At 47.8% G+C, this 24,798-nt stretch overlaps 1 protein-coding gene across 1 annotated transcript; it reads left to right on the top strand.

Moving 5' to 3' along the window:
• MONOS_3889 (uncharacterized protein) lies at nt 1-24,777 on the top strand (the record flags this gene model as incomplete). Its single annotated transcript, XM_067873916.1, has 2 exons — nt 1-50; nt 111-24,777. The coding sequence occupies 2 exons, from the start codon at nt 1-3 to the stop codon at nt 24,541-24,543; spliced, it is 24,483 nt and encodes an 8,160-aa protein (XP_067735119.1). The 3' UTR covers nt 24,544-24,777.
• Nucleotides 24,778-24,798: the final 21 nt, after the last annotated feature.

The following is a 24,798-nucleotide window of genomic DNA, read 5'->3' as shown; positions in this document are numbered from 1 at the left end:
ATGTCACTTGCGTTGAATGCTTTGAATAGAAATGATTACAAAACAAGCAAGTATGTGAATGGCTATGTTTTATTTTTGAAATAGACTCTTGCGTTTTACCTTTCTATTAGATTGGCGATTCGATTTGAAGACTATGTGGGATTGAAAGATACAATTAACGATCTTCTTTCTGAAGTATCTCTGACAATTGGCCATTTATCACGTTTACGCGCAGATATCAGCGGACTTTGGAAGGAAATTCGGGTTCTGATGAAGCTGCCTCGGGACCGAGCGAAAGATCCGCAAGCGTATGCGGGGGGATTTCTCGCGCAAATGAAGTATTTGTCCATTGGAACAAGCGGAGAGCGGATGAAAGGGTTTATTTCAGTACTTGATTCAGTCAAAGACGGGTCGATTCACAGCTCTCTGCGCGGGCCGTTCTGCGAGGCGCTGCGGATGATGCTGTACAATCACGCCTTCTGCGGGGACGCGATGATAGAGAGTCAGAGGGACGCCGACTACGAAAGCGGGACGGCAGGGCAAGGGGACAAGACGCAGAAGAAGTCCTCCCTGATGCAAAAAGGGAAGATGATGCTGAAAGGAGACAAGCAGAAGAGCGAGGCGACGGGGAACCGCTTCATGGACGAGCTGGCGCTGCTGTTTGACATTCTGATGAAGTGGGGCAGCCAGCCGCGTCTGGCACACTCTGTCCTTCCCACTCTGATTGTGCTGCTGAGCTGCCTGCCCAACCGCCTCATCTGCGAGCGCTGTGACAGAATCATGAAGTTCATGAAGCAGACGTGGAAGACTCACTCGTCATTCACACTGGACTGCGCCATCCACGCCACATACGTCATCCTCCGCGCACTTCTGGCAGAGACGGCTGCTGCAAAACGAGCGCCTTCACGAAGATCTCCCAACAATACATCATCTTCCTCCTCCTCCTCCTCTTCCTCTTCTCAAAGATTCCCTTCCCCCGTTGCATTCATCGAAGACCTCGCGGACTTCCTCTTCCCCGCCAAGAAGCCATTGGCCAGCGGCTGCACGCTCCTCTATGCGCAGTGGCTTCTCTGTGTGGCCACTCTCCATCTTCCCTCAGCCATCAACATCATCTTCCGCCTGCTGCATCCAGAGAGAGACAAAGAGATGCACACGCAGAAGGAGAGGGAGAAGGACATACAACAGATGCATTCAGAGCAGACGCTGATTGCAGTGACTGCGTTGGATGCAATATGCAACTCGTTTGCTTCTCATGATGTTAATTCTTCTTCTTCTGCATATTCTTCTTCTTCTTATGCTTCAATGAATTTTTCTTCTTCTTCTTCATTTTCATCATCATCATCGTCATCAAATTCGTCTTCCGCATCTTCCTCTCTCTCTTCCCTCAACTCCTTCGACTCTTCCCTTCTCCAGCAGCCCCCCTCAATTCCTCTCTCTTTTCCCCTCTGCGAAAGCGAAGGGCTTGCCATGCCAGCCATCGATGTGCCCACCATCACTTCTGACCTTCTCAAGCTCCGCCTGCAGATGATGCTGCCATACAACACGCAGGCACAGCTCCCCCTCAGCAGCACCAGCCGCTTTGCTTCTCCCATCCCGTCGCCTCACTTTGCAACGGGCGAGGCAGCTTCTCCTTCGCACACACCATCGCCGATGATGGGGCAGATGAGTTCATCTTCATCTTCTTCATCATCTTCTTCTTCTTCTGTTTATTCCCTTCAGAACCAATCCCAACATGCTATTTCTGTTCTTTCTGGTTCTTCTTTCTTTGCCAATGACATTCCATTCCCTGCTGTTGGCGACTCTCTTCAGATGTATCTATCGCAACACCGCTCTTTCACACCTTCAGGAGAAGAAGACGAATATAATGTGAGTTTTGGAGGAGGTTATAGAAAGCTTAGTTCTTCTTTCTCTTCTCTTTCTCAATCAACTTCTGCTCAAAATAACATTTCATCATCATCATCATCCTCTTCTTCTTCTTCTTCTTCTTCTTCTCTTCTCCTTCTCGACCGCTCCTTCTTCCCTGAATGTCAGCCTTTATCTGATATTAGCTCTGACAGCGATGCTGCTAATATTCCTTCCCCCCTCTCTATCCATCGCGATGTGGTTGCTGGCTTCCATCATTTGATCGATCCAATCGCAGCACAAGAGCTTCAGCAGCTGCAAAATCCATCTTCTGTTCAGATGTCTTCTTCTTCTTCTGCAGATTCTTCATCATCATCATCATCATCTTCTTCTTCTTCTTCTCTTGTCTCTTCTTCTTCCATTTCATCATCATCTTCTTCTCCTCTCTCTGCTTCTCCAATGAATGCACTCACCCCCTTTTCCTTCGACAGAGATTTCTCAACACTCAGACCAGCTCACACAGCCAGACCTTCTTCTGTCGTCTTCTCCTCCATGTGTTCTTCTCCTTCTTCTCTTTCTTCTTCTTCCTCCTCTTCCTCCTCTTCTTCCTCCTCTTCTTCTTCTAACAATCATACTTCATCTTCCGTCACTTCATCCATTCTTGCCTCTCAAGCATCCGCAGTTTCCTCTTCTTCTTATACCCCATCTTCTTCTTCTGCTATGATCCGCCCCTCAGCTCGTGAGCTTGCGAGCATCGCTTCTACCCTCCCCCGCACAGCTGGCTGGATAACCACACTTGTCAGCAGGCAGCCGCTGCCTTTCTTATCTCCTGTTCATCTGTCTCATATTCAGAGATCGTTTGCTGTGTCTTCTTCTGCTTCTTCAATACCTTCTTCTTCTTATTCTGCTTCTTCGCAGGAAGTCGGTCAGCCTTCATTAACTTATTCATCTTCTTTCTCTTCTTCTTCTTCTTCCTCTTCCTCTTCTTCCATGCTTCTCCCTGACTCCTTCACCCAAACAGCGCCAGCATGGACACCTTCACTTGTCGAGTCAATGGTTACTTCTCATCCCGTGCAGCCTCCTTTCTACTATAGAAAACCCATCAATAATAGCAATAATAACAAGAATAACAAAAAGAAGAAGAATTCTTCAAGCAAAAAATCTTCTTCTTCCTCTTCTTCTTCTTCTTCTTCTCGTTCTTCTTCTTCACATCACTCTGCCTCTTCCTCTTTCTCTTCGCAGGAACAGCTGCTGTTTCGTGCTCGCCCTGTTGACAGCGACAGCAGCTCATTCAATTTGGCTGGAATTAAACAGAACGAAGTAGCAGAATTAACAGAAAGAAAGATAAGTTCAATTTTCAATGAAGGAAGAGAAGGAGAAAGAGGAGAAAGAAGAGAAAGAGGAGGAGAAAAAATCAAAGGCACACTTTTCAATGAAGGCATCATCAACAAGATATCTTTGCAGAAGGGAAACAACCAGCTTCCGCTTCCTCCTCTTCTGTTCAGCGATTCTTCACACGGAAATGTGAATGCTGTGCAACAAGCTTATTCGCCTCTGTCTTATTCTTCTTCTCCTCCACCGTCCACACCTGACAATGTGCCAAATCCTTTATCTTCTTCTTCTTCTTCTTCTTCTTCTGTTTCTGCATCTGTTTCACCTGCTCCTCATTATCCTTCTTCTTCTTCTTCTGTAGATTCAAATTCTCTTCAGCCAATTCTTCATCTTCCTGTTCTTCCCGATTCTTTGTCTTCTCAATGGATCATTTTATTCAAGCGCATTGTTCAAATCTTCGATCGGATGCTTCCATACGCCCAGCCAAACATCACTTCGCTCTTCACCACACTTCATCCTTCCTCTCTTCTTCAATCAGCTTCTTCTTCTTCTTCTTCCTCTTCATCATCATCATCGTCTTCTTCTTCTTCCTCCTCCTCCTCATCTTCTTCTTCCTCTTCCACCACTTACTCCTCCTCCATGCCAAGCACCACCTTCACTCCCATCATCCTCCGCCTCTGCCTCCACCTCCTCCGCCTCTTCCCTGCCACCGCTTCGATGCCCGTTGACTACCTCTGCTTCAACCTCGCCATCGCCTCCACCTCTTCCGACCCGTCCTTCCGCATCGAGTCGCGCCGCACCCTCGCCACGATGATCGCCATCCACCCGGCAGAAATGAGGAGGAGCATCGTCTCAGCCATCTGCACAGCAATCAGAAGTGTTGGGGACATAAACGTGCCGACGGTGCAGGAGCTGCTGGTCACCCTGGACTATGTGCTGGCGCGCTGGGCGGAGAGGGCGAAGGAGGAGCTGATGAGGAGGCAGTCGCTCGCGAATGAGAGCGGGGTAGTTGTGCAGGGCATATCGGGAAGAAGAGGGAAAGGACATTTGCCAGAGGTGTTGATGAGGAGGGGAGAGGAAGAAGAGGAGGAAGAGGAAGAAGAAGAAGAAGGAAATGAAGAGAAAGGGGAAGGGAAAGAGAATGAAAAAAATGAAGGAGGAAAAGAAGGAAAAGAAGGTGAAGGAGCATCATCATCATCATCATCATCTTCTTCTTCTTCTTCTGTCAATTCTGACTCTCCTTCAGCAAGCGATGGAGCATCTGCACTTCCCCAATCATTTCGTGCTTCTGCTGCCTCTTCCACTTTGCCTCGCTCTTCTTCCTCCTCTTCTTATTCTTATTCCAATTCTTCTTCCTCTTCTTCCTCTTCTACTTCTCATCCTTCTCACTTCCGCACCGAAAGTGAGTCTGGCCGTTACTTCACTGCCAATGAAACCCAGCTGTTCCCAGGGGATGACATCGATTCCTTGGGCATTGTCCTCTTGTGCTCCTCTGTTGTTGAGACAAGAGTGGCTGCTCTGTCCGTCCTCCGAAGATGTCTTGTGCTGTCTCACATTCTCGCTGTGCTGGATGGAGTGGACACGCCACTGCGCGTTGCGTTCGTGTTGGATGCAGAAAGCAAAAGAATCGTCGCTTCTGCCGCTGCAATGATCAACTTGTGGGCGAATGTGCCATTGATTACGAAGGATGTGTCGTTTGAGTCGCTGATGAGAGGAGGAAGACTGAAAGAAGAAGTGCAACCTTCGCTTTCTGGCTCAAAGAATGCTTCTTCTTCTGCTTCTTCTTCTTCTTCTTCCTCATCATCTTCCTCCTCTTCCTCATCATCCTCTTCCTCTTCCTCCTCCAAAAAGCCTTCTTCCTCCCGCCCATTCACCACCCTCTCCCTCACCCCCCTCCTCTCCCACAACAGCCCCTCGCGTGACTCCGTCTTCACATCCCCCACCACCGACGCTGCTCTCATTGCTGTCCAATCCTCTGCCCGCTCCAGCAGCGACAGCTGGTCTGTCTGCCTGGCAGTGGCAGCAGTGGCCATTCACAGCGTGCTCCCGGATGTGATGAGGAGGGCGTGGGCTGATGCATTCAACAGGCTGAACGAGGCGAAGCTGAAGAAGAATTCTATCGACCCTGCAGCTTTGCCACTCCCGGCGCCTGTGGTGACAGCACAGAACTTGTATGCTTCTTCATCTTCCTCATCATCATCCTCTTCATCCTCCTCTTCTTCCTCTTCTTCCTCTTCATCAGCCGCATCTGCTCCTTATCAGATCTCACAGAGTGTGCTGGCGGAACAAGACACCCAGTTTATGAACAGCATCGCCACGTGGACGTCGCTCATGGCTGTCTGCTTGGCCACTTGCTCTTCTTCTGTGAATGTGCCTGACGAGCTGCTGGTGTCTTGCACATCAGCGTTTTCTCCATTGATGACAACAAGTGTGCAGTCATCATCATCATCATCATCTTCTTCTTCTTCTTCTTCAAACAAACAAGGAAGTGCTCAACAAAATTCTTCTTCTTCTTCTTCCTCTTCCTCTTCAACCTCATTCCCCTTGCACTCCGCTCTCCAAAAGGGCGACTTAACCGCTGAGCGCACAAGAGACCTGATCCAACAAGCTTATTCTTTCGTCTGCTCTCCCGTTGAAAGCATCCGCACAGCCGGCCTCGTCTCTCTCTCTGTAGCACACCCCGTGCTATTCAATGACTTGTCTTCAGATCTTCTCATCAACCGCCTCTTTGTGCAGCAGCCGTCTGTTCTGAACAGAAAAGATCTGATTCATTTGGCCACTGCTCGCTCCCACGCGGCGGGGCTGCTGGTTTTGAGGTCGATTTTGTTCTCTTTCTCTCTTTCGTATCGCCAGCAGCCATTTGCATTGAGAAGAAGGATGAACAGCCTGCTGGGTTTGTCATCGCCTTCGAAGCTTTCTCGTTCGACACTGCCTCAACAGAAGAATCTATTTAATCAAATAAATCAAATAAACCAGATGAATATAGACAAGAAGAAAATGATGATGAGACAGAACGAAGTGAATGGAGAAATGGCACAAGGAACGAAAAAACTGACAAGAACATTTACTCAGCCAGGAATAACACATAATCCGTTGTATGCTCTTGCTCAATCATCATCTTCTTCTTCAAATTCTTCTTCTTCTTCTTCTTCCTCTTCAACAGCCTCTCCTTCTTCTCTCTTCTCTTCTCCTTTCGATTCTGCTCATCCTTCTTCCCTCGCCCCTTCCTCTTCTTCTTCTTCTTCTTCCTCTTCTTCTGCTCCTATTGCTCCACCTCCTTCTTCTACTGCTTCTTCTGCCATATCCACCTCCAACTCCATCGCCACCTTAAATTCCTCTCCTTCTCCTCTCAAACAAAACTGTTCCTTCGTCTCTTCTCCTTCCATCCATTTCCCTGTTCCTTATGCAATCTTGTCAGATGTCGTGTGGTTTGCTTCGCAGTGTGAAATCTTCTTCATCAGCCATCACAACACTTTTCCTCATTCTGTATCTTCTTCTCCCACTCTGCCAGCCACAACTGCATATTTGCTTGTGCTTCAGCGCGACTTGCTGTTTGTGTGGAGGTTTCTTATTCGAATTGATAGGACGCTGCAAAAGGCACAGAAGGAAGAGGAGAGAAGGAGAAGGAGAAGGAGAAGAGAAGAAGAAAGTGAAAGAAGAAGCAGAGGAAGAATATCACAGTACAATCAACAGTATCAAAACAAGCCACATAAGCGATTTGGCGATGAAAGTGAAGCAGAAAGTGGAGCGGGAGACGAAAAGCTTCAGCTTTTCAGCAAACATTGCAGCAATAACAATATCAGCAATAATAATAACAACCAGCCATCCGAAATGTCTTCTCAACACACTTTTATCACCCCACGTGCTGGTTTGAGAACAGTTGTGGTGATTCCGAACACACACCGAAAGCAACAATCACCTGGGCAGTTGCAACAAGGGCCATATTCTTCTTCTTCCTCTTCCTCCTCTTCTTCTTCTTATCCTTCTTCTTCTTCTTCTTCTGTTTATGTTGACTCGCCTCCTTCAGCTTCGGCGTCTGCCTCTGCAAATTGGATGCCACCTCAAGAAATAACAGCTGCTCATTCTTCCTCTTCAACCTCTTCCTCATCATCAACATCTTCTTCCTATTCTGCTTCCTCTTCCTCCTCTTCTTCTTCCCCCTCTTCTTCTTCTTCTTCTTCTTCTTTCTTTGCCCTTCTTCGCTCTCAGCTGCGTTCTCTTCCATTGTGCTACTCTGTTTGGCCATCCCCCATCCGCCACACGGAAATCGAAGCTTTTCTTCCTCCTTCTGACTCACTACCTCTCAACATCGTTGATGGTCCCACGTTATCTTTCTCTATTGTTCCTGCAATGAATGTGAAAGTGCAAAGCAGAGGAGGAAGAGGAAGAGGAAGAGGAAGGGAAGGAGAAAGAGAAAGAGAAAGAGAAGAAGAAGAAGGAATGGAAAGAGAAGGAAGAATAAGAATTAGAAGAGGAAGAGGAAGAGGAGTATTAGCAGCAACAGGAAAAAATGCTTCTGCTATTTGTGGTAGTCACCCGACCTCTCCTTCACCTTCTCTGTCAAATGCGTTGTTTTCCACTCAGCACTCGTTCAATCGATCTTTCTTGAAGGATAACAGCAGAAATTGCAAGAGCAATTGCAATAGAAACACTCATTGCAATAACAATAGCAACAATAATAACAGCTCTTCCTCTATTTATCCCGTGGTTGTAACGGCGTTTGGGAGGAATGTGCCAGCTGAGATGATTCCCTTGCTAAGCAGCGTGGTGGCCTTTGGCGAAGGGGCAGATGCTCTTCCATCAGCTATGAAGCAGACGAGAAGGAGAGGAAGAGAAGATGAAGATGAAGAGGATGATGATGATGATGATGAAGTGGAAGATGGAGTGGATGAAGATGAAGAAGGAATCGTTGATGATGACGAAGATGATGACGATGTTGTTGTTGATGATGATGAAGCAGACGCACAAGAAACTGTCGAGGTGGAGATGAACGAGTTTGGCAGCCGCTCAAACACACGTGCCCGCTGTGACGATGGTGGGGTCTTTTCTGGACTGACACTGGAAGTAGATGGAGGAGGGGGAGGCGTAGGGGGAGGAGGGTTTGGAGGAGGAGCATTAGGAGGAAGCAGCAGCAGGCCGCCGAGCCATCCTTCTCAACTCTCTGTCATTTCTCCTCCTCAATCTGCTCGTTCTGATGCTCCGATTGTCTCATTCCCTTCTTCCACGCCGTTCAGAAGATCACTTGCAGCACACCGAAGATGGAAGAGCCAGCAGCTCAGCAGCACACAGCTCAGCTCCATCTTGTCGCATGCAGGTGCTCCCAATGGAACATCTGCAACTTCTTCAACAAATTCTTCTTCTTCTTCTCCTTCTCCTTCTTCAGTACCATCAACATCAATACCATCATCTTCTTCTTCTTCCTCTTCCTCTTCAAACGCTGGCTCCACTTCATCCATTGCTCTCTCATCTTCCCCCATCTCTGCCACTTCACCAGCCATCTCCAGCTCTCCCACCTCTGCTACAACAGCCTCCACCTCTTCTGCCTCTTCTGTTTCTTCTTCTCCTTCCACATTGTATTCAAACCTTTCTGTGTCTGACCTTCTACCTCAATCACCAACTTCATCATCGCAGCCTCAGCTTCAGATGCAGCAGCTCCAAAAACAGCCTTCTTCCACCACCACCACCTCCTCCTCCTCCTCTTCTTCTTCTTCTCTTCCTCCTCTCTCTTCTCTTTCCTCCCTCCCTTCTCTTTCTTCTCTTCCCCCACCCCCACCTCCCCAAGCCCTTTACACGCTTGCTGCCTCTACCTCTTTCCTCAGCCCCTTCGAAGGCGAAGAACCGCCTCCTCCTGCATCTGAAATGGATGTGCCTTCTTCTCCTTCTGACTTGCTTCCTCTTCCACCTTCTCCTTCTATTTTGACTGCTTCAGCTGTCAACTTCTCACAAGCAGATCTTCCTCCTCCCCCACCTCCGCTCTTGCTTTCGGAAGGGGAACAACAGAGTAATAAACAAATGAAGAAAGCTGCAAAAGGAGGAAGAGGAGAAACAAAGGAAGGAAAAGAAGGAAAAGAAGGAAAAGGAGAAAGAGAAGGAAGAGGAAGAGGAGAAGATGTGAATCGTGCAAGTCAAGTTTCATTGCAACATTCGCCTTTGTCTCCATCGTTATCACCATCACCATCCCCTCCATCATCTTCTTCTTCTTCCTCAACAACAGCATTGTTATCATCATCCACACTTTCCCCTTCTTCCCCTTCTTCTTCTTCTTCTTCTCGCCCTGAAAGTGACAATGCTCTTCTTCCTTCTTCCTACTTGCAGCGTGCACACACAGAAAACCCTCTTCCATTCACCTCATCCACAACAGCATCTCCTTCTTCTTCCTCTTCTTCCTCATCATCTTCTTCCTCTGAATCTTCCCCTTCCTCCCAGCAGCCTTCCCCCAGCAACCCGAACAAAGTCCACGAATACAAAACCCGCCTCAGCGCAAAGGGATACGCAGCAGCACGACGAGGAATGACGCTCACAGCAGGCGATGCCACCGACCTCTCAGCAGCCGTTCTCCTCTCTTCTGACCTGCTCCCTCAGAACGCAAAGCAGATGGCAGCGCCTCCTTTGTCTTCTTCACTGAAGCAGACACAGACTGCATCGTCGCTTGTTGACCACTCAATCATCCAGACATCTGCAATGGCTGCTTCATCAACAGTAACAGTTTCAGCCACATTGTCAACATCTCCTCCATCAGCACAAGCTGCACAGCAGTTAAGCTCTGGCCATTCTTCCACGCAGGGCGGAATGCGGAGGCAGAAGTCAGCCCTGTTCCAGTCAGGCTCCATCCTCCGCTCCACAGACACCGTCCGCTTGCGGTCGAGTCTGCTTCCTCCAGTGAGAACATTCTCTGAGAGATTTCTTAGCACCTCTTATCGCTTTCGGCTGTTTGTGCTGCTTTACTCATTTTCTCTGCTGAAACAGCCGCATTTGGATCTCTTTGCTGCACTGCGGACGGCTGCAAATGGAAACGTGGTTTCGCCACAGAACAACGTCTTCCGCGGCAAGAGAGAGGCAGCGTGTGGAGCAGTGGTGTGCGAGCTGCTGATGCTGCATGTGGCAACACAGGAGACGATGGCGCAGTTGCTTTTGGGCGAATCATTCCACCCGGCTGTGTTCTTTGCTTCTTCTTCCCCTGCACCGCTGGTGACACACACGAGGAGCATGAGAGGAGGGAGTGGAATGAATGGCTCATTTCTGAAGAGGGATGTGACAGCAGTGCTGAACATGGAGGCAGCCAATGTCACAGCCAACTACAGCAACCACACTGAAACATCTGAGGGCGATCTGATCGAGTCGCTTGTCAATGCCAACTTGATCAGCCCGCCTGTTCTGGTGAATGCACCGCTGGAGACTGCGCCTCCGCCGTTTGCTGAGGCTGCCTCGTCGGAGAAGAAGCGCAGCCAGCACTCGCGCCATCAGATGAGACAGAAGGCGCTGGCAAGTGTGGTTGACCCGCTGCCTCTGAATATCAACAGCTACAATATCAACAATGGCTTTAGCAGTAACAATAACTGTGTCGAAAGAGAAGATCTGTTTGAGCAGTATTTTGAATCGCTGGCGCCGACAAACAGTTCAGAAGGAGGAGAAGAAGGAGAAGGCGAAGAAGGAGAAGAAGAAGAAGAAGAGCGTGAGAAGTCTTCACTTCGAGAGTCAACAGCATCTCTTCCTCAGATCCAGCTTCCATTGAATGACAGAGACAGCACTTACTCCTTGGCTGACAATTCTCCCAGCGACCCTCCTTTCTTCCACTTGCTCCCCACCCCCAAATATGTGACTTCAACAAACTACTCGCTCTCTTCTCTGCTTCCTGAACTCACCACACCTTCGCAGCTGTTCGAGGCAGTGCAGATGTTTTCATCTGCCATTGCACCTTCCATTATGATTCTTGTCTGGTTTTGTCTTTTACCAACTGAAGAAAACCTTGTTGCAATCAACTTGAACAACGCACAGAATGCAACAGACCCCAAAACAGGTGCTTCTACCTCAGGATCTGCCTCAGCTTCGGGAAAAGAAAACAAAAAACACGGCTCTTTCTCTCTCCAATCGCAAAACTCAAACAAAATCACCCGCCCGCACTCTGCTTCCTCCCGCGCGTCTGCCAACTCTGCCAGAAATTCTGTCTCGTTCTCACAAACAGCAGGAAATTCGGGGACAATCTCGCCTTCTTCATCCAGCAGCGAGCAGTCGGTTTCCTCTGGAAGCTCTTCACAGCCCGCACAGTCTAACCAGCCGCTGACTGTTTCGATTCCTGCGCCTTCAAGTACACCCCGGCCGCTTCTTTCTCCATCTTCAGCTAGATTTTCTGATGTAACCACGCCCATTCAGAGCGCGCCGAGCAATGGAAGCAACAGCAGCAATGGAAGCAATGGCAGCAGCAATGGCAACTCAGCAGTTTCTGATTCGCCTTCTGCAAATTCTGCAATGATTTCTCAGTCTAATTCATCGTCTTCTTCAATTTCATCGTCATCCTCTTCTTCTTCCGCTCAGTCTACACATTCAGCCACTCAACCAGACTCTTCTTCTCCACCTGAGCCTGCGCCTTCCCTTGGCTCCCATCTTCCTCTCTCTGCCTCTTCCTCCCTCCCTGTCACACCATATCATCCTTCTCCTCTCTCTCAGCCTCTCCCCGTTCCAGATTCCCCCACCCCTCCTCAGGAAGCGACACCTGCCCTCTGCACCACCACCACCTCTTCTGATCAGTCTTCAAATTCAACCATTCCATCACCTATTCTCGTGTCCACCGAATCCCCTCCACCTCCTCCTCTCTCCACTCGCTCTTTATCATCCAATGCACCACTTGCTGCACAGCTTGCACTCTCTGGCTCATCCACTGCTATTTCATCAGACACCCAGCAGCTTCCTCTTCCTCTCACACCCTCAGAGCAAGTGCAGATGAGCGACCCGCAAAGCGCCAGTGTGCTGACCTTTGTTATTCCTCTGCCTCTCGTCGAGTCGTTCTTCCCTGCTCTTCACTGCGACATCCCTTCGCTTTCTCCTCTGCCTCAGTCAACACTCAAGTCGCTCACAGCAGCTCAGATGGCGCTGTCAAACCTGCGCATCGGATCTTCCACAAGCCTGCCGCGTCTATTTGGCCAGAGCTCGCTTTCATATTCCCCGCAGTCTGTTTCCCATTCAGGTTCAATGGCACTTCCCCTGTCTCTTTTCATATCATCAACCAGCACTTCCATTCAGGACAAAGTGAGCACTTTGCCTAAACACACTTTGTCTGATCTGCGCAAAGTTGGATCGGGTTTCACGTTGTCTCACCCCATTCATGGGTATCAAACACCAAAATCATTTAACATTGCTGGTCTTGTCACACTCATCCACCCTTCTTCCTCTCCTTCTTCTTCACACAAACGCTCCATGATTCAGTTGCCACTGGCTGCTGCTTCGTATTCAGACTCAGATCTCCAAGCGATTGAAAAGCATGTGGCAAACAGCTCAACTGTCTCTTCTCTCCCACCCATTTCATACTCCCTCATCACCCCCACCATCACCTCCACCATCCCTTCCTCTCTCCAAACATCCTCTTCCATCAACACATCACTCATCAACACATTTGTACCTCCTCCACGTGCTCTCTCCGATCTCCTTCCCATTCTCTTGGGGTTGGGCGCCAACCCTTCTTTCTTCGGCCTCAGCCCTTTCTCTTCCCTTTCACCTGAGCGGCTTCAGGCTGCTCTTGTTCCAGCGCTGCTGCTGACACAGCAGACACCACTTTCAGTGACTGATCCAAACGAACGCCCGCTTTTTGATTCACAAGCGCTTCCAGGAAATGAAAACAGCTTTTCTGCTTGTGCTTCTTCTGCTGCTGCTGGACTTGAAGGGAACTCGACTTACTCAGATTCCTCTGCTTTTGTGTGCAGCGTCAACAGCAGTTCATCAACTTCTTCTCTTCTCACAAAGAAGCAGGTGCTTTCTCTCTCTGAGCAACTACTCAGAGCATTCATTTCTCTCCCCGCTGCTCCGCTGGGAGGCGATGGTGTTGTGTTAGAGTGGGTCAACCAGTGTCTATCGTCGATGCTGCCGAGTGTGCGAACAGCAGGTCTGAAAGGGCTGCTGCGTTATCTGCATTCAAATCCAAGCTATTTATCTTCCTCTGTCATTGAATGCTACAGATATAACTCGACTTCCAGCAATATCGTGTCTGCGCACATCAAAGCAGTATCTGAACTTGCATTCAGGGCAAACACGCTGAATACAACTGATGTCTCGTTCTGCTCGCTGCTTTTGCTTGCTCTCTTTTTACTGGCAAATCCAGATGCGAGAACAAGGGCAAGAGCTTCGAAGCTACTGTACAGATGCGTAAGATGTCTTGAATCGGAGAAAGAGGGATGTGAAAGACAGGTGGAAGGAGGAGAAGACGAAGAAGATGTGGAAGAAATAGGAAATGGAGCAGGAGGTCATCATCATCGCGATCACATTCCGCATATGAAGAGCAGGGCGGTTGTTGTGAGCAAGAAGAAGATTAAAGAGAACATAAAAAGAAGAGTGAATGACTCTGTTCGCGATGTGTCATCCTCCGCTGATCGCAGTGCCTCTCTTTCTTCCTCCTTACAATGTTCGTCTTCGGTGGAGCAGAAGTTTTCATGGGAGCTAACTCCAAAGAGAAGAGCGAAACAAGACGACACTAATGACTCGTTCAGCGAATCATTCGCATCCAGCCGGAACGAGCTGAACAGGCAAAGCTTCGATTTCGCTCGCCGGGTGGAGAATGAGACAGACAAGGAGAACAGTTCGGTGGCTGATTCTGATTACTATCTGAATCCACCACTGGAAGAAGCGTATATCGACAGTTTCTCAACAGACATCTCTTCTTTTGATGATTCAGATGCAGCGAGGTTGATTGAAGGAAATGAGAAGGGAGCTGTTTATGGAGCTTTGGGAAGCTCTGCTTCAAGTGAAGTTGAAAGATCTGATGATGATGATGATGATGATGATGACGAAGACGACGATGATGATAGTGAAGAAAGCAATGAAGCAAACGAGAGAAAAGCTCAAAAGCTCAAAAGAAAGTTGCTTATTAAGAAGTCTTTGAAAGGCAGGCATTTCCATTCTGTTGTTGATGCTGTCACGAAGCTGCTGTTTCTTCCATGTGATCACTTAACACTCAACACAAACAGCCTGAATGCATACAATTCATGCATGCCATCTGCAGAATTAGCGCAGAAGGCGCAGATGAAGAACAGCAGGGAATTCATTGAGGAGATTAACACAGAAATAGATGGACGAAGGGGAAAGACGTATAGTGGGTATTATGATGATCGCGAGCAGTCATCCGATGAAGATGTGTTTGAAGTGGAAGCAGAAGACGACGAATGGGACGAAAGCGATGTGCAAAGCTATGAAATGTTAGAAGAAAAGAGCTTGCAAAGAGCTCCGACTGTTTTGAACCAGAATGAATTTTCTATCAGAAATAACATCAAACCAAATGGAGATCTTATTGTTGAGACAGCCAACGTCGAAAACATGAGAAAGATGAAGCAGCATTTGAATCCCAGCAAGAAAATCGTGCGCAAAATGAGGCTGACAACAAGAAGGCTTTACAGCGATGATGTTTTAACTTCAGCAACAGAAAACCAAAAGAATGAAGAAGGAAATGGTTCTGATGCAGATGCTCAAGCAACACATGATTACAACAAAGTACATATAAACTTTCAGGACAGCCTCAGATCTTTGCATCGCTCATCAAAGAGTATTGCCTACAGAAACGAGAATATACGTTGTGCTGAATCAAGAGCCTCAAACGAAGAAAGCGAAGAAGAAAAAGAAGATGATGACAACGAAGATTCTTCAACTTCTTCCATGTCTTTCTTGTCTTCGATGTCTGAAAGCGACAATGACGAAATCTCTGCCATTTCGCTTTTGTACTCTTCTTCCTCTACTGTCACTCACCAGATCCAATCATACATCTCCCAGCTGATCATCAAGCGCTATCCGCATCTCTTTGAGCCTCTGTTTCAGGAAGTGCTGCGCCGCTTTGAGACAACAGATCGCTCGGGATGCAAGGCGCTGCTTCGGATAATTACACCATGGGTTCAATACATACTGCATCCTATTCATTGTTCGTCTGCTTCAGCATCGTCGTCGTCATCATCTTCTTCTTCTTCAACAGCAATAACTTCAACTTCAACATCAACTTCATCCACTTTCAGTACAGATAGCCAAAGACTCAGCAATCTGCGTCGTCTTGTCGACTTCACACTTTCCAATGGAAGCTCTTTCCCGTTCCAATTTGATTCGATCTGGAATCATGTCATCCGCACTGCTGGCGATGCGAAGACGCTGATGCTTCTGGTTGTGGAGCTTTCAGTCGATCATCAGCAGCTCTTCCAGACAGGCATCATTCCATCTCTTGTTGCCTCGCGCGGAGTGAAAGTTACTCAAAAATTTGGAGCAGCCAGTAGAAGCAGAAGCAGAAGTGGAAGCAGAAGTCGAAGTCGAAGCAGAAGAAGATGCTTAAACAACGAGACAACGACTGCTGCCACAACGGTGATTGAGACATCTGCGCAGAACTCGTCGAACTTCCACATTTCTCCCACACGTTCTGTCGAACCAACAGACGAGAGCTTGTCGCAGCGGAGCATTCACCAGGCAGAGTCTGCTGCAGGAACATCATTGTCTTCAGAGAGGATTGCACAAACAACGGCTTCTGTGTTCTCTTCATCCAAGTCAAATACAGAAAAGGCAAGTTTCACAAGTCGCAAGGCAAAAATTACTCAGGATGGTCTGTTTTTGCTGAATGCATTTTTGCCGAAGGAGCAACAATTGACAGGGTCTTCTTTGGCATCTGCTCCAAAGTGTATAGCTGAATCGCTGGCGCAGCAGGAGAAATTCCATTTGACTTCTCCTTCAAACCTCGTCTCCTCCACAACCAGCGTGGGGTTATTCAATCGCTCTCCTGTTGGTCCATCATCAGCGGGTGCTGTGCTGTCATTTCTGATGAGCCACGTGTTTGACAGATATCCTGTCTTATCCTCTGATTACCTTCTGTCGCTGCTGCTTCCTCGACCTCAGGCAAACTTGGCGTTCCACAGTGCGATCTATTCATTGCTCAAAAGCAACAGGCACAAACTCTCTCATTCTGCACGGAATTTGATGAGATCGCACTGTCGCATGCTGAGCAACAATACTATCTCCTCCACAAGTATCGAGCTCTCCTTCTGCCTTTCTCCTCAGATCGAAATGATCATTGGTGCAACACCTGAATTCGCCACTGTTTTGGGCTTGTTCCACAAATCAAGCAATACACAGGATATTTCAAGCACTTCAATTTCTGAGAATGTTTCAAGCAACAAGCACAAACGGAAGCACCACCGCCACCACTCACGCTTCGCCCAGATGAAGAAGCATTCGTCGAGGTTGTTCCACACATCGTCATCACACTCACTTCGTGGTTCTAAACTGCGCAGCTCATCTGGCAGCACATCTGGAGGCTCTTTCATCTCTTCGGTTCCGTTTGCCTTGGACTTCCAGCAAAGTTCGTTTGCACCAGCACAACCATTGTCATCAACATCATCTTCTTCATCTTCATCATCTGTCCCATCGTCATCTTCATCTGCTGCAGTAGCAGCGTCTGCTTCCATCAATGCTTTGTCTTCCTCTTCGTTCGCCCAACCACATCCAGCTCCTCCGCGCACTCGACCTGTGCACATGCGACATTCCTCGTGGAGTCAGTCGTCTTCTCAGCCAAACTCCTTCGACTTCATTTTGAGCGCCCTTTCTCCGCGAAGATCGCTCATCCAGCAGCAATACACTAAGCCAATGCCTTTCACTGGGTTTTCTCATTCAGGAGAGCCAATTTCTGAAATGGGAAGCTATCCATTTTCTTCCTCTTCCTCCTATTCTTCTTCTTCTTCTGGTACTACTACTTCGGCTGCCTTTGCCACATCTGCTTCCCTCAGAGCATCCACTTCTGCTGCTTCTATCACCAGCCACCCACTCTCTGCCATCCCATCCACATCAACCACACCTAAACAGCGTTCACGCCTCATAGCTGCGGCACAAAGCAGACAGTCTTCATTCTATCGGATGAAAAGACCAGGCGAAGTTGGATCATCAATTGCACGAATCGCTTCTCAAGAGACAGAAAATGTTGATGCAGCAGCACTCAGCACCAGCCGCATAGAGCATTCGCAGCTGTCTGTGGATGTGTTGGCGTCTGGCTGGAAGGAGTCGCCTCAGGTTGCTGATCTGCTTGGATGCCATCCGCGCATCGCAGTGCATTCGATGCTGTCAGGACAGCAGGAGTCGATGTTGGGATTGCTGTGGGGGAATAGCTTGTTATTCTCATCAGGTGAAGAAGGAGCTTTTGGAGATACAGCCAAATCGAAAAAGAGGAAGGAAAAGAAGGTCAATAGAAGAGGTTCGAAAGGAATGGAAAGTGATTCTCCTTCTGCGAACGAATCTGATTTCCATACGGATGGCAAAGATGACAGCGAGCGCTCGCTCGATGTGATTGACAGGATTGCCACTGGCTTCTGTGCATCAGCGCAGAAAACGCCTGATCAGCTGATATTTGACATCCACGACTACAACGAGTCCGCACAGCAGCTGGCTTCGACACCTTACACTCTGTTCCACCAGATAAGAGGATACATTCCGCTTTATGTTGCAGACAACTGCGAGGACAATGCAGAGACCTCTGTTGACACATCTGTCACACCTCAGTCATTTGGCTCAGTGAACATCGCCAAGCAAACTTCATTTGCGAGCGAAGGCCACAAAAGAAGGATGAAGGAAGAGCTCAACTTCTTCCCTATTGAGCTGCCCCGTCAGCCATCACCAATGATTCCGTTCCACAAGTCGAGAACGAGAAATTCTCAGCAGCCGTTTCTATCACCGCACACTGCAACATCGCCTGTGGATATTGCACATTCGCCGATGCAGCAAGGGGCTTCTGTTTCTCGCCGGCCAATTATCCACAAGAGGCACGTGTCAATGCTTGAAGGGCTGATCAGAGGAGACAAGACATCAGAAGCAGAAGCATCCAGCCAGGCCCAACTCATATCGTTTTCAACCTCTCCATCTTTGTCATCACCTTTGGACGTTTCGCATTTTCAGCTGCCCTTCATGCAGAAACGTTCTGACAATGCACTGTTTCGCAGGCAGTCTCCACATAGTTCTCCACTCACTGCCTCACTTCAGGCACAATATTTCTCTCCTCTGAATGAATCGCACTTTGTGTCGCACACAAGCAGCCGCGAATCTCTTCAGAGCAACTCGCTTTCTACGCCACGCTCTTATCTTCCCTCAATCTCTTCATATGTTGCTAGTTCTTCAAGTCATCAAAGCTCGGGACGTTCAACGCTGACTTCAACAACAAAAAGAAATGGCGGAGCAGGATTCAATCTTACCAGGCACAAAAGCAAAGGCGGTGCGAAACGGCAGAAGAAAAAAGATGGAAGAAAGACAATTTCACACGAAGAAGTGAATTCAATGCTGGAAGATTTGAAGACTCTTGACTTTGTTTTCTCGGTGCCGTCTTTCATTTTAGCGATCTGCGGTGATCTTCACAGGAAATACGAGCGAAAGCAGAAGGAAGAAGAAGAGCGGGTGAAGCAAGAACGCAGAGTTCAAATGGCACAGTCAGTCACTCGCCGTATGCAAGCTATTCCACGAACTGCTTTTCCTTCTGTATTCCAAAATGCGCCTGTTACTTCCACAATCACAACTAATTCGCTATCTTCCATTCCTGTTCAAAAAGCGCGGTTGGTCAAGCACATTCGATCCAAGACTCAGATTGCGCTGCCTGTGCTTTCATCCGAATTCGACTTCCAATCGATGTTTCCTCAGTCAAATCTGAATGAAACAGAAGCAGCAGCAGGAGGTGAATTCTCAAATGCTAACATGGCACTGAGAAAGGATTCGAGTAATACATTCCAACGTTTCATTCATCCGGCAAAGTCTCTTTCGCCAACGATGGAGAGAAAACAGAACGCAACCAAAGATTATTCGAAAAAGTCTTATCAAGTAACAAAAATGAAGATACCAGAACAGAAGAAACATCACCAAAAAATGTCTTCCAAGACGAAGAAGCACAAAACTTCTCACAAAAAGCAATCTGTTCCTTCAACAAAAAGACTTCGATTGCTTCTTCCCACATCCATCCCTCGTCACTTCCTTGGCAGCACATTTGATTCTGATCCTCAGCTTTCTCGCTTCATCTCCTTGTTGCTGAAGGATCTTATCTCGATCGGCTCCTCGCTCTCCTTCAGGATGCCAACAATGTGGCCGTATGCTTTTCCTAATCCGCTCTCTTCAACTCCATTGGGTTTCTATGGTGATGTACCGCTTCCTCTGAGCCTGCTGAAAAAGAACAACGCAAACAACATCGCTTCGAACCCTTCCACTTCAGCAATTATCGCGTTTGCCCTATCGATGGAGATGCATGTGATATCATCTCCGTTCGATGCAGCTAATAATCACGCTGACTGTGCTGTCACGTTGCTCTCCACATTGGCTGAAACATTCCCAACTGTTCTCTACAAGGCATTCATTCCAATCATCCACTCATGCGTTCTACGGTTGGATGCATCTTCTCCAGTTGCGGCCTCTGCCACGACTTTGATTGGGCGCCTGATAAACACATTTGCCCCGCCTCCTTCTGCTCCTCGTCCTTTGCACTCTTCTTTTGCTCATCTGAAACAGAGCCTGCCTCGTGTTGGTGAAAGAGCCTGGCCATACGAGCTGCCTTTGCCAGATATGCCTCCACCTTCCGAAGGAAAAGTCGGTGCATTTGCAATTACACTTGTCAAAGGCGTCACAAAATGCGATGCAGAAAGATACGCACTCACTCTGCATTGGATGCGCTTTGCCTTCCATTCTGCACTCACAACACGCGATGTTCATGCTGCTTCCCGCTCACACCACATCTTCCGTTCTCTTCTCTTCTCTCTCAGTTCTTCGCTCCTTCCTCGTTCAATAATGGTGGACGATGTCTTTGCCCTTCTGTTTGAGGTGCTTCGATGCTTAACTTTCCCAACATTTGCCAATCTCTCACTTGTCACAGAGAATCTCATCACAATTGAATGCCTTCTGCGCTTTCTCCCAGCTGTTCTGCTTTTGTCTTCGCCGGCTGTTTGCTGGGCGCTGATTTCTTTACTCCGTTCGGACTTTGTTCATGTCTTCTTTTGGAGCGCTCGCTGCTTGCACACTTTCCTGCGCCGTGTTATTCCTTTGCTTGGAGATGAATCTGCTCGCGCTCTGTTCTTCCGCACTTCTTCGCTGCTTGTCGATTCAACCAGATGGGGTGGTATGTACTGTGGTCTGTGCCCATTGATTCTGAGAGGTCTGCTGCATAAGGCAACGGAAGGCATTTCGAGATCTCTGCTGCTGATTCTGTGTGAACGCAATGTCGCTTCTGTGGTGTTTGGGCAGGCAACGAATGCATCGCTTGCTGTGTTAGTTTCTGCATTGCTTCCGTTTCTGCTTGGTGCTTTGGAAAGGCTGGTCATATCGAACGTTGTGAGTGCTGCTGATAATTTGGTTCCTTTGTCTCAGACAGTAGGATGCGACTATCGCAAAATACTTCGTGCGTCAAATAAGCGGACGGTGCAGCCTCGTTTCAAGGAGCTCCAGCCAGGCACAGCGAAGGACATTCAGAACGGAGTGGCTGCACTTTCACTGGAGGAAGACGATTGTAACAAATCTGTGGAAGTGTTTGGAGATGAATCAGACGGAGATAGCACAGATTCTATCAATGCAGACTCGGACATGGAGTCAGAAATATGCGATGCGAATGCTGATCTCCCACGTTACGCATTGCATGCAAAGCACAAACATGGAGTGCATCATACACGACACAAGACGCTTTCTCATTCTGCTGCGTCACCTGCTTTGTCATCAATGATCACCACTTCTTCCATTCTTTCATCATCCTCTTCCTCTCAAAAGAAGCAGAGTGCATTGTCTTCGAGTTCAAAGCAATCTATTCATCATCAATTCACCAATCCTCTTGTCGGAGCAGATGTCACAGCAAGCAGCAGATGCAGCGTTGCATCATCTTTTGATTATGTATCGCCGCTTGCAAACACAGGCGATGGGCTGAACTCGCTGTTCATCGTTGAGCAGAAGCGTCTCAGAGAGAAACTGACAGACGTGTGGCTGGATGAAGTCGTGGACGACAACGAAGCGCCTCTGAAGATGCTGAGCGACGGACTGACACTCGGCCGGGAGCCAGGGATGACTCCAGTGACAGTCATGCAGCAGAGCTCTCTGAGAGCTTCTGCGCAAGCAACGTCTTCGATTCCTTCCCTGCTGAATGTCGACAGCAAGCGCTTTTCTGAAGCTCCGAGGCGGTCTGCGTTGGAGGCGCCTCCTCCGCTGCTGATGCATCATTTTACTGGTCTCGTAACAGGAGAAGAGGAAGCATCGAGTAATTTCCAAGTACAACAACTGCGAACATCCAGCAGTTCAAGTTCTATAGCAGAGAACGTTTGTACAAATATTGCTGGAAATGCACCAACTTCCTCTTTCAATTATTCGTCTTCTTCTTCGAATGAATTCAATGACAATTCATCCTCTAATTCAGGAACGCATTCAAACATTCAACAGAAACCGCCTCTTTTTGTGAGTGACATCACGACAGTTGTCTCGCAGTCTCAAAAGGCATTCGGCGAAACCAATTCGCTGACCTGTTTTTCGCCTGGCTTTGTGATGCGTGCACTTCCTTCAACAACTCTGCAGACTTTGAAGCTGAAAAAGAACAGTCAGATGCAAATAAACCCGAATGCATCGCGTATCTCTGCAAATCATGCAGCAGCTGTTCAACAAGGATCTTCTTTGTCAACGTCATTTCCTCAAAACCGTTTCTCAACATCTTCTTCTTCTTCTTCTTCTTCTTCTTCAAGTGCTTATTCGGATGCAATGTCTTCCTCTTTTGCTTCTCCTCTTTCTTCTTCTACTCCTGTGAACAAGCCCAAATCACCTTCATATCAGATGTGCCTGCCTTACACCTGCTATCAGTCTCTTCTTATTCCACCATCCCAATCAGCCTCAGTGGAGTACGAAGAGGCTTGCTTCTTTGCAGTGAAACTTGCTGTGTTTGCACTGACACTCGGACAGGTACGAATAGGCAAGGCGCTTCTTCGGTATGCGACTGGAGAGCACACAGATGGTGAATCCTTCCTGAACGATCTGATGAAGCCGCTTCTGGAGCTGTTTGTGCCACCGACTGATCAGATTATTCTAACTGTGTGGTATCGCCTTCTGAAGGACGGGCCACAAACACACAACAGCGCCCTTCTTCGACTGTTGTATCATCTCTTCCTGAATGTGGTTGTGCCTCCAAAGAGATCTGCACTGCGCCTTCCCATTGCTGCTGATCTGTTTTCTGCGATCACGTCGTTTATCAACTCGCCACTCAGACTGTCTGCGTATCGTGTGCTGGATATGGCAATGCACCGCTCGTTGTCGCTGGATCCAGGCACACTCATCTCGCTTGGCTCGTTTTCGCTTTCATCGACATCTTCAGATGCGTTTTACACTCATTCCATTACAAACTCTACGAATCCATTCAACATCAAGTGCCAGGCGAACACATCTATTCTTCCAACTTCTGTCCTGTCAACTGCACACAGCGTCCTGCAACAGATGATGATTGGGAACGGGCAAGTCTCGCTGCACGATCGGCACTATTCAGGTGACGATGACAGAGAAAAGAAGAAATCGAGGTTTTCTTCGTTTGCCTTCTCAGGCACACAGGGAAGTGTTCAACATGCTTTTGGTGCAGCGCAGGCCTCAAAAACAACAAAGAAGAAAGGAGGAAATGCGAAAATGAGCGCTTTCTTGCAAAGTGTCACTCCTTCTCATTCTCCTGCTTTAATATCTTCTGCGCCTATGTCACAGGGCGTTGTTCTCGGAACACCAGAGGCAGTCATCCAGAAAATATCATTTTCTGATTTACTAGAAAGCGAAGGCATGTCTGCAGACAAGCGAGAACAGCGTGGTGTCTGTGAAGATGGTGCACTAGTTGGCAAAGAAGGAAAGAAAGCTTCTTATTCGAGTAATTCGCAGGCTCTTCCTCAGCAAATGGATGCAAGTGCAAGCAACTCGACATCGGTAGCAAACAGCAACTGTGCTCGCCATCCAACAAAGAAAGGGAAGGCATTGCAATTGGATGAGTCAATTCTGTTTGAGCATCGCTGTCTTTCAACGCAACCAGATGAAGTGAGCTTGATTCCACTTGGTGCATTGGTGTCTGTTGCGATGAATGCCTTCTTTTCTGAAGAGCTGCTTTCTCTCATTCCGTTGTGGCCCTCTCTTTCTTCTTCTTCTTCTTCTTCTCAAGGGCAACAGAATTCTTCATCATCTGCAAAAAGAGGGTATCAACGAAGCAGACAATATGAAGCAGAATCAATCCAATCAAAGGGATTGTGCTGGATGGATCATCTCATATTGTTCACAACTCCACTCTCGGGCGAATCTCAAAGCTCAACATTTTCACAAGAGGAAGCATCAAGCGACAGCCAATCGGCTTCATTTGATCTCGTTCGTCAGCTTAAAGCTTCGAATGCTTCGTCGGCGTTTTCAACGCAGATGCCTTTGTTGCAGCCAGATATGGCAGGGAGAGGAGCTCAGCGCATGTATCAAAATACTGAATCAAAGGCCATGCAATGGCAGATGGCAAAAGTTCAAACAGAGCTGCTGTCAGCAAATCGTTCACCGATGGTGCATCCTGTTGCTTATAATATTTTAGCTCAATTACGAAGGTATTGGATATGGAGAGACGTTAAATGTACAAGAAATCAAAAGCAATCAATGACACAGTCAGTGATGGATAATACAAGCGGAGGAGTTCTCAACTTAAGAGAAGTTCAGCCAACTCCGCTTTCTGCAGCGCAGAGCGATCGTGCGTCTCCTCTTCAGCAGAATCGGAAAAGCCACTCGCCTTCTCTTTCCACACGCTCCTCAGTCACATCTGTTGGATCCCCGCGGTCAGAGAGCGACTCCTCTACCCAGTCTGGCAAAGGGTGCTCTTATCCTATGCAACCGCAAGTGCTCGGCAACAATCGTGAATACTTTTTCTCGCTTCCTCTTCTTGGGCCAGACAGCTGCGATCGTGTTTCTTCTGGCTATTTCTTGTCTCCATCGTTTGGGCCTCCGTCGCTATCGATGCACAGTCCGTATGCCTCGCTTCCTGTTTGCGTGCGAACGCTGGCATCGATTTTGGGTGCGAGTTTGGCTTCTCACAAGCAATCATATTCGCTGAGCCACAAGCACTCTGCTCCTTTTCAGAGCCAGCTCGCGTTTGAAAAGACGTCTGGAGCCCAAATGAAAGCTCAGGAGGCAAAATTCTCCTCATTAAGCTGTTCAAAGCAATTTGAAATGCTATTTCAGTAGAATTATTATGAAGGAATATTCTTGTATTTGTATTTATATCTAGTTTTCGTTTTCATATCACTTTTAAACTAAATTTTTAGTATTTTTCACTTTATTGTTCATTTATTTATTTCTTAATTTGCATTTTTGTGATTTGAAAACAACTTGTTTTTTCTTGATTGCAAAAGAAAAACAGAAAAATAATCACACATTTTAAATTCATTTTGTAGAATGGAAGTTTTGTGATGAGAAAAACAATTTAGAAGAAGCGAAAAC

Source organism: Monocercomonoides exilis (genome assembly GCF_001643675.1).
Source record: "Monocercomonoides exilis strain PA203 chromosome Unknown scaffold3-2548433, whole genome shotgun sequence".
NCBI lineage: Eukaryota > Preaxostyla > Oxymonadida > Polymastigidae > Monocercomonoides > Monocercomonoides exilis.
This window is presented reverse-complemented; position numbering and strand designations above follow the sequence as displayed.